Genomic DNA, 16,568 nt, shown 5'->3' on the forward strand with positions numbered 1-16,568 from the left:
TCTGCTACTTTGCTCTGATGGAGCAGATCCAGAGGAGGACCACAAAAATGATAAGGAGGCCGGAAAGATTCTCCTACAAGATCAGGCTGAGGGAGCTGGGGTTGTTCAGCCTGCAGAAGAGAAGGTTCCAGGGAGACCTAACACCAGCCTTCCATTACCTGAAGGCGATCCACAAGAACAGTGGAGAGGGACTGATTACAGAGGCCTGCAGTGATAGGATATGGAGCAGTGGTTTGAAATTAGAGTAGCTTTAGATTGGATGTTAGGAACAAGTTCGTTACCATGAAGGTGGTGGAACACTGGAACAGATTGCCCAGAGGTAGTTCAGATCCCATCCCTGGCAATACTCAAGGTTAGGCTCAACAAGGTTCTGAGCAACCTGATATAGTGAAAGATGTCCCTGCTGACTGCAGAGGGATTGGGCAATATGACTTTTTGGACATCCCTTCCAACACCAACCATTGTATGATTTCCATCTCTTAGAAATGAACGTTAGCTTAGTAACCATTACAGGCACTTTTCAAGCCAGTTGGGCTGGAGGCTGTGCAATGTTGAGTACTGCTCCTGAGCTCCCATCAAAGCTCCTTAGGCAGCACAGCCATGCAATCTGGCACAGCTCTCTGATGGGCAGACATTAAATGCATCTGGTTCAGTAAAAGAATATGGGATTAGCTTATGAGTTCTTCAATTTATGTGATAACCTATGTAAATTTCTCTTTATGAATATGTTCCAGAGCTTTTAGCAATCTAGTTTTAAATATGCATTGCCATGAAATTGTCACATCACAAATACTAGACATTTCCCTGTTTGAGTTTGCTTGTTTTTTCAAAGAAAGCCTTATAATTCTTTTATCAATAATGACATAATACAGTAATGTATTTTATAAGTCTTCATTGAAAAGTTCTGAATGATCAGTGTAACCAAGCCTACCACCTTCAATAATAAATTTCACTGTATTTTCATTTTTGTGTCTGCTTGGGTTTTTGACCACACCTAAATCAGCCACAAAGCTAGTCTGTCTAAATTTGGGCATGTTAAAGTTTGGAGCCTTTTGACTGCAGCTTGGTTTCCGTGTTACCTTGGAGACAGTTCACCCCATGGCAGAAAACTCCATGCATCTCAGTTGGTGTTGCTGACGGGAAGTACTGAAAGAACGTAATGTCAAGTGGAGAAAAAAACTCAACAGTGCACAACTTCTTTTCTTTATTTCATGTATGTTACGTCTTACTGAATGGGTTACCACATTACAGCCTTTCTGGAGTAGAACCAGCTGCTTGCTGAACCAGTTGCTCAGCTGGAAATATTAACCTGTGCCAGCATTTAACAGCAGAAGGTCTCAAGAAAAACATACAAATTTGTCATTAGGTTTTTTTACTTTTATGACATTATGTGAATATAAGAATTAAAAATCAAAATAAGCAAGAAGTATTCAGTTTCTACGTTTTTCTCTTACTAAACATCGAAGTCAGACATAGATACTAATTTGATTATCACTTTGGCCTTTGCCTCTCTAATTAATGATCCTTTTCTTCCTTTGTTCCCTGTGTGCTAATTGGGTATCAGAGTTTTCACTAGCCTCTTGCCCATAGGTGCTACCTGCTTTTTTTGTTTAATTAGGATTTACTAAGAACAACTGTTTCTAACTTGTGTTTATTTTGGATTTTGCTGTGACTACTGATAAATTCTGAGGTGAATATCTCAATTTCTTTTCTACTAAGACAAGATTTACAGGGCTTGCAATATATTTTATTAAATCAAGCAATATATCCAATTTTTTTCAGGTATTCAGAAAAAGTTTGCACATCTGGAAGATTCTTATGGCTTAATCAAAAGTGCTTGTCTGCCTCAGCACTCTCTGAGACATTGTTTTTCTTGTATTACAACAAGCAGAATCCTCACCAAGCAAACCCTTCTGGCAATCTCCCATCTTAAAAAGCTAGATTTAGTTACTTTTACCCTGAAACACAATGTCTAATTCCATCAAGTTGGAACAGTTGTAGGGAATAAGCTGCCTTTTTCCTCCTCTAGTAGGCACTGCTTCCAATAAATTCGACCTTGTTTTAGTTTCCTCCCCTTTCTCTCACATAACACTTGATCACATTGAGCAGTTAGAGTTGTATCTCACTTGTGTAGCAGTAGCTGTTGTTTGGGTAAGTGTGGTAGAAGGAGAAGAACCATTAAAATTTTAAATCAAATTTCTAGGAATGGCAACTGTTCACAGCAAAGGGACAGTTTTTTACAGTTTTTTTTCTTCTTACATGTATAAATACCACTCATTCAAATCAATTTTGTATTTTAATTCACTTAGTTTTAATATTTACCAGAGGATAGGGGAAAATACCAGTCCCAGAACAATATTTGTTATTTATCAGAATATTTAGCTTTTTACTGCTTTATTGAATCAGTACCTCACTATATATCTGTTGAACTTTAAAACTCATTTTAAAACTCTTTTTTTTGGATTATTTCACAAGAGTTACAGCATAATTTACAAAAAGCATTTGGCACAAATTCTGGTTAGAAAATTACTTTAAATTGCAAGTAATACGCTATTTACCGCAAAGCTTTATACGGTTTCTATTAACACTAAATAACACAAACGCTTTTCTGAAACTATCACAGATCTGATGGATGAGGAATGAGGGCAGAGTCCTGCCAAGATTGTGACATTTATTCCTTTGGCTAAATTTGAAAATGTGAAAGAGGTCTCTTTCTTACACATTATATTTTATAGCACTGCACCAGACAGTTGCTTTTCTTTTCCTTCTAAGTTATTTTAAGTAGCTATAACATAGAAGTCCTTGATGCTTTCTAACTTCTTTTTCATTGGAACGCTAGCAAGCCTTGGCATATATGTTCCTGGAGTGGGCTATTACTGCAGTTGCAATATACTTTAATAGAGGTGTAAGCTTTTTTTTTTTTTTTTTTTTTTTTTTTCCCAGTGTAAATTCTACTATGGCCTTGAGCAGGAAAAGAGGATATGTAGTATTTCTGCACTCTGGACAGGTTTGATATGTGGAAATACTTTAAAAGGAAGTAGATGTCCTTTGAAGTTTAGACGGAGGTCTCTGTAGAAAGCCTAGACTTAATATGATTGTAAATCTAATTATAGTAAGCTGTCTAAAAAGACTTCAGTCAATCAGTCCATTTTATTTGGGGTTTAATTTTGTCTAGGAGCTGCAGTGTCTGTGTAGTAGAATCCTCCTAGCAAGGCATTCTAGTGCCTAAAGGATCTCTTTACTTGAAAGGTGCTGTTTGCTGTCATTCAGCTTTCTTCCGTAAAAGGGAAGAATTATAAAATTAGAAAATCTCATAACACAGGAACAAGTATTTAAAATATTAATTGCAGAGAAAACACTAAAGATAATTGCTTTCTTGTATTGGTGAATCACTTTGAAACACACGTGCCACATGATTTTAACATGCATGAATATGAAAAAATGGATCCTGAACCGTGTCTGGTTTTCACTTAGATGAGTATAAATATCAACAATGTCAGAGATGTAAATAGAACTAAATAAACGTTAAGCCAATATTGCTGAGTGCAGAGCAATGTAAAATGTGCATAACGAAGTGTCTAAAATTTCTTTGCGTGTTTCCTCCCATTACCTCCAGAACTTTTGCTTTCTGCTCTCTATCTCACTAAAAGCCTGGACCCTGTGTGACAAAGCCGTACCTGTAATCACTCAGTGAAATGCCTGTTTTCTGGCGATATGGCTAACCCCAGAAGGATGGAGCAGATGGGAATTGCTGAAGAAATTAACACAGCAAAGGGTTGGTGGAAGAAGAGGTGAATTTCAGGAAATAGAAAGAAAGGGTAGGGAGGAGGGAAGGACTGAGGGAGATGGGGAATCCTGTCCTGCAATACTGGTCTTTTGACACTCCACCGTTACAGAATACTTTCCTGTTTGCTTTTAAGGCAGACGTTTTAAATTAATTCTGAAATGTCAGTATATCCTCCACACGTCTGTATAGCAGCAATTAAACAGGTTTGACATTTTTAGTGCTTCTGGAAGTGGCTACCGCTCCAGCAACACTGAAACCTAAGTCTTCTGTCCACAAGGATGTGAAACAAAGAGCTACAAGATGGGCTTCCTTTCATCATACTGCTGATATCTCAGTCCTCACCAGAGGGCTTGGAAAGATCTGAAACAGTCCCCTCTTAGTCAAGTCACTGCTTAGTTTTATAATTCTCTGCAAATATTGTCAGAAAATACTTGAATTTGTGGTAGCTTCTGTGAAAATCTTAGAGCGCGTTTCATCATTGGAACCAAACAGGTTTCAGAAATCAAACTGTAAAGTCTTTGATCATGCCTGACTCAGACATTAACTGGAATTTTACCAGGGACGATAATGATTTTTATATCACATTGCCTTTTGAATATTTAATTATTCTGGAAATAAATTACACTGAGTGCAGCAATGGAAAACAGTATCTAATTTCTACTTTTCCTAGGTTTAAATATTTAAAGTTTGAAAACTGGAAGAGTCTGCTCTTTCTTTAGGCCATACTTCACTTTGAATTTCAGCTTGTTCTGAGAATCCTAAAAGTGATCTATGTATCAAGCTCACATACTTTAAATTTATAATCCATCTGCTATGTGCTTCTAACTAGCTCTTTAGTCAGGAAACTCTGGACATTCAATGACAATTATCACAGGATCACAGGATGTCAGAGGTTGGAAGGGACCCAAATAGATCATTGAGTCCAGAACAGGGCCATACAGTCTAGCTCAGGTCACAGAGGAACACATCCAGACAGACCTTGAAAGTGTCCAGAGTAGGAGACTCCACAACCTCACTGGGAAGCCTGTTCCAGTGGTCTGTAACCGTTACAATAAAGAAGTTCCCCCTTATGTTGAGGTGGAACCTCCTGTGCTGCAGTTTACATCCGTTGTTCCTTGTCCTATCACAGGGAGCAAGTGAGAAGATCCTGTCCCCTCCTGACACCCATCCCTCAGATATTTATAAACATTTATTAAATCCCCTCTAAGTCTTCTCTTTTCCAGACTAAAAAACCCAAGGTCCCTCAGCTTCTCCTCATAAGACACGTGCTCCAGTCCCCTAATCACCCTCATAGCCCTCCGCTGAACCCTCTCCCTCTCCAGGACCCTGTCCCTCCTAAACTGGGGAGCCCAAAACAGTACCCAGTACTCGAGGCCTCACTAGGGCAGAGTAGAGGGGGAGGAGAACCTCCCTCCATCTGCTGGACACATTCTTCTTAATACACCCCAGGATCCCATTGGCCGCCTTCGCCACAAGGGCACATTGCTGTCCCATGGATAACTTGTTATCTACTGGGACTCCCAGGTCCCTCTCCACAGGGCTGCTCTCGAGCAGATCACCTCCCAGCCTGTACTGGTGCAGTTTATTATTCCTCCTCAGATGCACTTGTCCTTGTTGAACTTCATTTGGTTCCTCTGTGCCCAGCTCTCCAGTCTGTCCAAGTCTCGCTGGATGACCGCACAGTCCTCAGCTGTATCAGCCAAGCATCCCAGTTTGGTGTCATCAGCAAACTCGCTGAGCAGACACTCTGTCCCCTCATCAACTTAAAATGCTTCGATGTTAATTTTTTTATATGTTTCCTGAAGCTTTAAGGATGTGGGGATGTGCTTGGAGACACAATTAAGAAAGTCTAAAGCAAAGCAACCAATGTTTTTGTACATTTCTTTCATTTACATATATATATATTACACAGATATAGAATCCTATGATTTATCTTTGGGGTTTTTTATAGTATTCATTAAGTACAGCTAACAGTGATTTCTTTTGTAGATGCTTTTAGATGTCTTTCCTACAAAGCCTAGTGACAAAACCAAAATTGCAGTGGCAAACTAAACCAAGAATCACTACCTTGTGGGCAACTATGAACATCAGTGTTACACAGTTTAACTGTGCCTTCCTGATTTCTGGTTATATGTTACAACAATGAATCAGGAATTCAAAATCAACATTTCCAAATCTACTGAGCAGTTATGTCAACTTAGTAAACGTTTGATTTAGATGTATTTTTAAATGTGAGTTTTATAGTTTACTGTTTCCAGCTTACAGGAGATCTGCACAAGTGCAGTTTCCTGAATACAAGAAAGCCACTAGGTGGGAGCATGTTATCTTAAAAGAAGGTTTGTCAACCCTAGCTGTTTTCATTTTGAAGAAGCTTTTCCCAGCATCCAGGAGATGCTGCAATACCATTCACATCATGTCATGTTTGGGATAAATTTGGGATTTTTCGAGGCTCATGTTCACACTGGATGCTGGGGAGGCACTGCCTGCCTTGCTGCTCCATCAGCCCAGGTAGACTTGAGCTGGAGCAAAATAGAGGCAAAGTCTTAACAGAAGTTATACCATCCAAAAAGAAGATCTTGTATCTAAACAAGGACCACAAGCACTCCACTTAAAATAATTATGTAGAAAGCCCCAAAGACCCAGACTGAAAAAAAAAAACAACCCATAGTCAATACAAAAACTATAGAGAAGTTTTCAAAGGAAACCCATCCACCTTTTCTTTTTTTTTTTTTTTTTTTTTTTAATGGGAAATACATCTTCACATTAGTCCTAACCTGAGGGGATCAGTAAGAAAAATTGTAGGGCTGATGAATAAACTCAAAGTAGCCAACTGACCAGTCTGGGTTTAGTCAATTCTAAAGAAACTCCAGGATGATATTGTTAGACTGATAGGTGTAATGTGCAATAAATTTCTGAGGGCAGCCATGGTACTAGAAAGATGGTGCCAAATGAGCTGTTTTCAGAAGAATTTCAGAACCAAACTGAAAAAAAAAATGTCTTGCACAGTGGGAATATCTGAGAGTTGGAAAACTGTAAGTGGAAAAAATGAACACAAAATGATTTTTCATTGTTCCCTGTAGTACGAGAAGGGGAGGAACAGGTAATGTAATCATCAGGCAGCCAATTCAAAATAAAGTGTTTTTTCATATGTCGTAATTAATCTTGCCATAGAACCTGTCAGAGGCCAGACAGGTAAGCTGAAAAAAAAGTAAGACAAGTTCACATAGGGCAGGAGTATTAAACATGATGAAATGAATGCAAGCTTTAAAGCTGGAAGTTTGTGAATTGTTGCTTATGGAAATTTTTGAGAATATACCAAGACTCTATCTGTGCCTGTACCCTGTCCCCAGGTTCTCACTGGTGCTTATTGGCAGATTATTATACAGAGCTTAAACTGATGTGCAGATATTGCCAAGTTCATTCCTGTCTTCCTATGATGCTGAAAAATTTGGCCCATGTCTGTAAGCTCCAAGGCTCTCAAAGGTAGTTAACTGTGTCTGGTTGTCCTGGATTGAGAGTCCTGTATGCTTGAAGATTAATGGGAGTAGTTGTGTTCAGAGAAAAAAATCTCAGAAGCCAGCTGAAGTGTGCACTGCTTAGACCAGCACAAAAAAAAAATAGGCGAAAATACTGGTGGTGGCACAGAAGCAACCATCTGTAGGTGGGTGTCTGAATAGATTTAAAGAAGTAGGAAAAAAAAATATACAGTTTATGACCTGTAAGTTTCTGTACTATTCTTCAAATGATAATTTGCTATAAAGTTCATAGTAATTGGAGCTTCATTTCTGAATATCATCATTAAATTTCCACAGGCACAAGATTTTGTAGAGGCCAGGGAATGGCTGGCAAAACTACAAACTTAATCTTGCTCTCTATGGAGACAGTGACAAAGCTCATGTCGAATTTAGCTAGAAGGATAACCCAATGATGCTCTTGCAGTAAAGCTTGGAGTGCTATATACTCAATTAGTGACAACCTGTCCTAATGGGATAATTTGAAAATATGCAGTACTTTTTAAAGTAACTTCTCTATTTTTTTTATTAGGATCAAATTGTGTAAGCAGATGCCTTCCTCACATCCCATGTTCCCTTCCTGCTCAATTATATAGTGAGTTCACAATTTATTCACAAACCCAGTGTCTTTCCCATTAATCTGTAAGAGAGCTTTTAGCAAAAACATTCCCCAAACCGAAAAATGCAAACTAGAAAGTTACTGAGGGAAAGTAATTTCTGTAACTAGTTTGGGTGGATATTTTCAGTTTGCTTGTAAAAAAAAAACCTCTTTGCAAGTCATAAAAACCTCATTATAATTTTGAAACACATTTCATGTCTATGCATCAGGTCTACTGCCTGTGCAATTCTCAATGCTTTAGCAGTATTAGTTACTGGAATTATTCAAGACATCAGAAATAGAAACACTCTGTTCCTCACTGGAATTTTAGTGCATTGGCCAAGCAGAATTACTGCTTTCTCCAGGCAAGTTTTTGAAATGTCATTCCCAGCCTACACCCTGTCTATCAATACATGATCAAATCATTATTCTGAATGCTTAACTGTACAACCGAGTGGTTCTTTCTTATATACTGCATGACCAAACCTACTTACTGTCAGAAATTCAGAGTAATAACTACATCAAAATAAAAAGTTGTCTTTCCTCTGTGATTCAGTGCTATGTGGCTGATGTACTGGGCGAAGAAATTTTACTTTTGCCTCTATTTGTCAAAGCTTTGTCCTAGTTTATTACACATTTGGATTTCCAGAGGAACTAAGTTTTGCGCATGTCCTGAGCTTGATGAAGGACTGAGGGAAATGAGACACAGCAACATGACTATGGCTACCATGGGCTACATCTTCATGTGTACTTTAAGCATTGCAGCCTTACATATCTACCAATCTGAGATGATCCTGAGGCTTTCAGGCCCTTCTTCCAAAGCCTGGGAAGAGTTAGATGCTTCAGGAAGGACTCCTCAGGAACTGGCAGAGCTGGAACCTGTGTGAATTAACCTGTGAATACAATGAGGGTTGGCATGGAATTTAAACAGTCTGGGGCATGTCTGCATATCTGCTTCAGGTGAGTCGGTGTGACTGTGAAGACTGCAAAAGGGGACAGGATCGTGAGGCACTTTCTGTTCAGGCTCCAAAATCGACAGAGCTGTGATAGCATAATACTGAACCAAACAGCCTTTTCCCCCTATGTCTAAATGCAGTTCTGATTTTTTTTCACAATTATGCTGTCTCTGGTTCTGGAAGCAACCGAGTCATTGTTAGATCTAGACTGCTTAACAGTACCACATATCTTAGACAGACTCCAAATTAATGAGGTTGAAACCAGATGCTGCCCTCCTACTAAGCATTCACTTGGAGCTACATACAATCTTATCTGCAAACATAAATAACAAAAGTTACTCTATTTAATATCTAACTTTAATTTTTCCATCAGGGCTTCAGGAGACCTCTCATCTTCACACCCATATTTCTTTACTTTTGATTAGAATTAACTACTAACTTCTTGCCTACTGTGTGGCAGTGGCAGACCCACGCCTACCTGTGTTTCTGTACAGTACTAAAAGGAAATGTGCAGGTACTTTCTGTAAAATTGCAAGAAATGCAACTGCAAATCTAAGTTGGGTCTTTAGACTATGCAGAAGCAGAGGATAAGGTGGCTTGGCAAGTTTAGCAGAGCATAACCCTTAATTTGCATATGTTCTTAATTATATAAAAGTGAACCTCCCTAGCCTCACAGAAAACTCTGGTTTCACAGGCAGAGAAGCTGCCTTCTTGCTAAGGAACTACGTTGTATGTTTATTTGGTATGTCCAATGCAGGAACCTGCAAATATGAACATAGTGTTGCAGCTAGCCAGAAAAACTGTTGTCCCAGTCATAGAAATGGGGAAAAAATAAAAAGAGGAACTGTAGGCAATAGAGGCACAGCAGGTATCTGCTTTAATTAAAAGTGCTTGCTTTAACTGAAACAATACTGCAGCAAACCTTTGATCTAACCTGACTGTCTCTCCTTTATTTTTACCTGAAAATTGTCTCAATGCATTTTGTGTTGTGTTAAAGTCAGAAATGTACCAGTTTTAGCATTTCTAGTTCCTCACTGCATCTAGGGATCTGGTTCCCAATCAGAACCTCACTGAGGCCCATAAACCATGAGAAGTGACACTCCCCTTGGAGGAAACAAATATGTGAAGCCCAGACAGAGCCACAGTGACCCGAGAGCCATTTTCTCCTTCAAAGCCACAGGTGTTGCTCAACTTGATTTAAAAAAAAACAAAAACAAAACTAAACACCATTCAATAATGACTGTCCTAATAATGAGGTAAAATTAGAAAAGGTGAAAGGGTCACCGCCTCATAGCATTAGCCAAAGGCTGGTGAGTCTGCTGCAGGATGAACTGAGAAAGTCCTAGAAACAGGTTTCCCAAATCCCCAGTAATGTTGTAATCATCACATTTTCTCTCTTTATAAAATGTTATTGCTGTTTCTATTCAAAGTACAGCTCGATCAGGAAGGGACTTGAGGTTTTTGGGTAAAAAATGGGCATGTCTGACTTAAAACTCTGGCAGGGTTAATCAGCTAAACAAGGTCACAGAATAAGTTTTCACATCCATGTGCATGTTCACATGGATGCTGTTTACACGATGCCAGTTGCAGCTGCTGGTAATGAGTGCTGTCTTGGAGTGTGCTTTGAGATAAGGCAGGCTGTGGACAAATAGCCACTAGAGGTGAAGCTATGCTGTAGCGGTGAGGGAGTTCAACTATATGGACATGATTCACAGCGCACACCACATGGATGGAAGATGAACCCAAACTCGTTCTATTTACTAGGTCATATTACAGCTTGTGGCATTAATAGCATGTAAGAGAAGGTGAGTTGATTCAGTTAGTCTCAGCCCCAATATGCAATCCTGTCTAAAGCCCCCTAAATTCCAGCTGGGACAGGAGAGGAGACACACCACTGTGCCCAGCTAAGCAGTATTTGAGCCTTCACAGGCATGCACTTCTGCGTTCATTGACTGGTCCTTCAACACAATATACCCTACCCTTGCAAGTAAAACAAACCTACATCTGCATCTCACTTTTCACTGCCTCATTCAGACCAAGTACCTAGTTGCAGGTGTTATGATGTGGTTGTAGGGGACCATGAGGCTGATTTGCTCCAAGCTGCACTATCACAGAGTGCAACCACCAACTGTTTTCCAGCTCACAGATAACACTCTAGAGAAGAGGAAACTACTAAAACAAGGTCAGAGGGCTAAATGAAATTCCCTAATACACAGGGAAAACATTTAAAAGCTATAGAACATCTTACAGAAAGTTTTCCACCCTTATGAGAGGCAGAAATAGTAAACACAAATAATGAGTTTTGTGAAACAAAACTGCAATCAGTGTAACTGATTGAAGTCTCATAAAGGTCATCCTACTTCCCCTCTTCTCCCTCAGTCTATGAGCACTCAAAACCGTATCCTAAATGTTGCCTTGACTTCAAAAGTGAAGCTAACCCACAAAACACAGCACAGAATCAATTTTTAAGAAATTATGCCAAAAATAGCCCTCAAATATACTTAGTGGTCTATTCATACAGCAGATGATAGTTTATTTTACCAGCACAGTGTTCTGAAAGATTTACGTAAGAGTGCAATGCACTGCAGTAAAAAGCCTCAAGACTAAGCTTTTCTATCATCATTTCCCCTCAGTAAGCCCATTCATGACAGTTAAGTGCTTAGAGGAATCAGGTCCTAAGCTGCTACAAATTATAAGGAACTCTTAGAGTCATCTGAGAATTTTTTATTAAGAAAAAAAAAATCAATGGATAAAGGACATGCTAATTAATGACTGTCTAACACAGTTCTGTACCGTTCAGTGGCATGTGACGCTTTACTTAATGTGAGAACATGCAATAAATAACACACCACCGTATCATTTCTAGAGATCACTGTTCTAATGTTTCTTGTTGCTGCAGCTTGCTCTTTAAAACCTGTCTGGACGATGTCAAGTCACACACAAGTTTAATTCCCTCTTCCCTACCCCCTCAGACTTTAACAAGTATTGCTATGATTTTGTTTTCATTAAAAGCCTCTAATGGTATTTATATGCAGCATTCTCCTTTAGAACAGGAGGACCCAAAGGTGAAATCAAGCAGCAGACGACTGTTTACCGCAAAATGAGTAATCATTTGTGTTCCAAGCTAAAATAAATTCAAACAGAAAGCTTACTGTTCTAATGTCATTTAGCAACTTTGGTTTTTTCTAAACATGGGTTTTGTAAAAACATTTTGAGTCTTGTGAATGCTCATTTTATTTTTGTTTTCTTTGGAAAGCCTGAAGTGAAACATCTATGCTTTTAACTTGATGTCATCTTCTCTACTTTCCTTTCCCAGTGGCACAGGGGTGACGGTTATTCTCCTTCATTACATATTCTGGTTTAACTGTGCAGCATTTCAAAACAGTCCCACCACTAAAATGAGCTACACCTCTAGATTTACACTCCCCATCACCATCACTTAGAGTTACCTACAAACAATTAGCACACACATTTCTGAACAGCTAAACTGCCCTGGAGTTTTCTGTATTTTTCTAACTAGTTCCTTCATTTCAGTGGCATCACAGATGAGCTCAGGTCTGAAAGGCAATGCTCCACCTAGGGCAAGTGCTTATTTTTACTCAAGTAATTACAGAAAAAAGTTGACACTGACATTTACCAAAATATGTCAGAGCACAAACACCACCCACTGAGCTGAACATGAGAATTCACGTCTGCCGGTCTTGTTCTTCCCCTCAGAGTATGACTGATTTGACTCATGCCTGGCTTTAACAAAATTTCCACATCTGTTAGAATTCTAGTTCGTAGGAAAAATTCTTAAACATGCATCTGAATTTCTATTGCTGTGCTCCCATTACTACTTTGATGAAAAGATACAGCAAAAAATTCTATACCATTTCATAGTGTTTCATAAACTTAAATTCACATGTTGAATGAAAGTTATCTACTAATACAGCTGGGAATCTGCAAGGAACTGTTCTAATTTCTTTCACAGACATCTGTGAAAATCCCAGTTTAGTTCCCTAACCTAACCTCAATGCTTCTTGCTCAACAGCATTAGCAAAGCATTGATCCTTTGATATTGAAGCTACAGCACAAGCATTGCTCTGCCTTCCAACAACCCCACTTATGATTTGGTTACTGGTCGTGACCCCATTGTTTATTGTATAAGTGAATTGTAAGAATTACTGGAATTCTTATAAATCCCAAGTAAATAAAGAGCAAAAATAAAGCCCACCTGTAATCAGACACCATGTAACTGCATGTTAATGGACTGTTCAGTGCTCTACTGGGATATGTTAGCAAAATGCTATAGCATTATACTCAATTTCATCAGGACAGTAAATGTTTTAAACTAATAAATTCTATTTATATAATTACAGTAACGACTACAGTTCATACCTTACACACAGCCAAGTAAAAAACCCACACTGGAATGTATGTAAATATTGCTAAGGCGTACACTATGAAAAAGCAATTAATTTTAATTAAGAAACATCTTAATTTTAAAAGTTTACCAGAAACAGTTACACTGAGCATTGCAGTCTTTGAAAGCAGAACAGAAGCTGTTTACAAGGATCAAACAGTAATTGATATCCAGCTGCTTGGAGCTGGGCTGCTGACTGAACGTGTACTGAAAGCTGGGCTGAAATCCCCTCTCAGCTGATGGCAGTGGTCATGCTGCTGTTTCCTATGAGTCTGGAATTTCACCCCAGTCTTTACATTCTTTGTCAGTTATAGTAGAGCAGCCAGAAGAAGAAAGATGATTACAGATCAAGTCGACTCACAGTTCAAAAATCCAATCTTCAAGCAGCTGTAAGGTGTAGAGGAAGGAGGAGGTTTATAGCGCAGTTGAGTATCTCTAAAAATGTGGTAAGTGGTCATTTAAGTAGCAGAGCTAATGATATTGACTACCACTCACAGAAAGAAATAAATCAGACTCAGTTCTTGGTGATGACAACGTTGTATTTGTCTCTGACTAGAAGGTAGGCAAGCATAGCATGTGAACATGTGTGTGTATCACACACGAGGCATTCCAGAAGCTGAACAATTTCTCTGCATACATCAAGATATTGCTAAGAAAAAACATAGCAAAGGTTTTGAGCACTCGAACAATTGCCTAGATGAACTTGATTTCAAATCCAACTTTACACATTCTTTTTTATAAAGAGAAAGGCCCCAACACTGAAGACGAAACATTTTTAGCACCAACTGCTGGCTTGCAAGTAAATACTTATTCGCAAGAGAAGAGTATAGACAGACATCTCTTAAGAGGCATGCTGTTTTAAGGCAATATCCAAAATGACAATATAGCCACCACAGAAACTGCTCCAATGATGCCTGATACTTTATGGCACCCATAGCTGAGGGAAAGTAGGAACTAAATTGGCATCTGTCTTCCTCCTCCCCACCATGTGCCCTAGAACGCAGGAAACTGTCGACATTTGTGCGTCACTAGTTGTCATAAAACAAGCTGGTTCCTTCCTGTGTCCCATAAAACATTCTGTAGCCATTTATGTTAGCCATACTAATCACAACCAGTAACAAGGAAAATTGTTGTCTTTCCTTACCACTAACCAAATTAAAAAGTTCAATACCGTAGCAAGTGCTTATGCAATTAACATGAATGAGTGACTTGTGAACGTTTCCCAGAAGGGAAATGATGGTAGCCAATCTGGCCAGATGTGCTGCTGCAGCACACAGCACCCAGCCTAGGGTTGATTCTATTTGTTATCAAAACCATCCACTTTAGTTACTTGTGTCTCCACTCAACAGTATTTCAGGAAGGGAGACAGTAACTTCTGAATATAGACTATATCTTTAAAAGGAAGAGGTAAGTAGTGTCTCAGTATCCATCACTTTGAAAATTCCATCATCCATTTTTGTTAATAGTTACAGCACCTAGGTATGCAGCTAATTAATTGAAGAACATGAAGGATATTACCAGAATCACTTATGACTAAAAGCAAGGAGCAGAACTGCATCACATCCCTACTTTTTCATGATTTAAAGGTGTGTTAAAATATACCAAGATTTTCAGGAAATCTATAATTTGGCTTACACAGTAAGCTATGCCCTGTGCACTGTATTATAGACAAAGTTGCATTTAAAAATGGCACACAAGGTTAAGGCGCTGATGAGTAATCTGTGCTTTCATAAATACAGTAGTATACATCCTATATACAGACCCTGGCTGTGAACTTGCAGGAAGGCTGTTAGCCAGCCATCCACAGGAAGAAGGGAATAAAGATAGTGGGGAGCGTGGTAGAAGGTGCCAAACCTAGGCAGACTATTGATGCTAATCCCACAAGCATCGAAGCGAGAACACTCCTCTGGTCCCGAATAATCATCTTCACAGTCTCACAGAACTGAAAAACAGGAAAATAAAACAAGGGAAAACAAAAAGAGGGGTTAAAGAGAAGAACTTTAACTGGCCAACTGGAGAGGCCCACACTCTATTACAAACCAGCAGTTGCTACCCAGGCTCCCAGGTGGGCTCAGTACACAGTGAGGAGCGAGTCTGGCACCGGCTCGCAACCCAACTGGGGCTAACCCAGTACTGCCTGTGGCTCTGGCAGGAACCAGTAACTTCATAGCATTTAGAGAGCATTTGTCCTGGGAATCCAGCTTCACTTTCCTTTCCGCTTGAAGCCAACAGAGGCCAAGCCACCCGCCCTCCCGAGCAGCTCTGCGGCGGCAGCAGTACCCGCTGCAGGGAGCGTGGCCGTCTGCTCCGTCTGGGAGCGGCGTGCGGCACCGGGCAGCAGCGTCCCGGGCCGGTGGCGGCGCCTGACCTAGTTTTGGGGAGCGGAGTGCCCAGCACAGCAGCGGCCGCCGCCGCGAAGGTCAGCCCGGCGCCGCCAACACCTCCCCTGGCAGCTGCCACCTTCCCGGCGGAGCGGCTCCCGGCGAGGCTCCCGAGCGCCCACAGCTGGGCCCTACCTTGTCGGTCTGGAAGCTGACGGGCGCACCGTACCGGCAGTAGGTGACAAAGTGCTCGCAGTTGTTCCAGAGGAGGCTGTAGGCCGTGGCTCCCACCAGCTTCTCCGCCCGGCGGGCCGCCTCCTCGCTGCCCAGCACCTGGTCCTCGAAGAGCCGGTCCATGTGGTTGACGAGGATGCTGCCGCCGTAGGCGAAGTCCTCCACCGTGTCCACGCGGATGCTGGCCGTTTTGGTGATGACGCCCAGGATTAGCCGCTTGTTGGTCACTACCTGCTGAATCTGCCGGCGGTCGCCTGTAAAGGCGGGCAGGATATCGGGCATCAGGTGGGCGACGCGGTTCTCGCCCAAGTAGATGCCGAAGTGGATGAAGAGGGTGCGGGGCACCTCTAGCAGGTCACCCCGCTTGAAGCAGCTGGTGTCGTAGTACCCGGGGGCCGGCGGTGGTTCCTCATCGGAGCCCGCGGGCAGGGGCCGGACGTGAACGAGGAACAGCAGCTTCTCCAGCAGCGATGCCGCCTGCGGCACCGGGTTCTTCATCGTCGGCGAGGGGCGCCCTCGCTGCCGCCGAGGAGCCCCGACCCCCCGGGCCCGCTTTTCTAGGCTACCGGGCGGGGCGGGGCGGCCACCCAGGCCAGCCTACCGGGTGAGCGGCGTGCGGGGAGCGCCCGCCCCGAGGAGCAGCCGCATTTTATTGGGAAGCGCGACGGGCACACTGAGCCGAACAGAGAGCTGGTGGCGCGACTTCGGCTCGGCCCTCGCAATAGCAGCGTGCCCGCAGCCCGGACCAGTGTGCC

General features: G+C 41.2%; 1 protein-coding gene across 1 annotated transcript; it reads right to left on the bottom strand.

The window, feature by feature from the left end:
* Positions 1 to 15,047: 15,047 nt before the first annotated feature.
* LRAT (lecithin retinol acyltransferase) lies at positions 15,048 to 16,311 on the bottom strand. Its single transcript, XM_054383232.1, has 2 exons — positions 15,775 to 16,311; positions 15,048 to 15,200 (listed from the first exon to the last, which is right to left on the bottom strand). The coding sequence occupies exons 1-2, from the start codon at positions 16,309 to 16,311 to the stop codon at positions 15,048 to 15,050; spliced, it is 690 nt and encodes a 229-aa protein (XP_054239207.1).
* Positions 16,312 to 16,568: the final 257 nt, after the last annotated feature.

The sequence above is a fragment of the Indicator indicator genome, chromosome 8 (genome assembly GCF_027791375.1).
Source record: "Indicator indicator isolate 239-I01 chromosome 8, UM_Iind_1.1, whole genome shotgun sequence".
Classification (NCBI taxonomy): Eukaryota; Metazoa; Chordata; class Aves; order Piciformes; family Indicatoridae; genus Indicator; species Indicator indicator.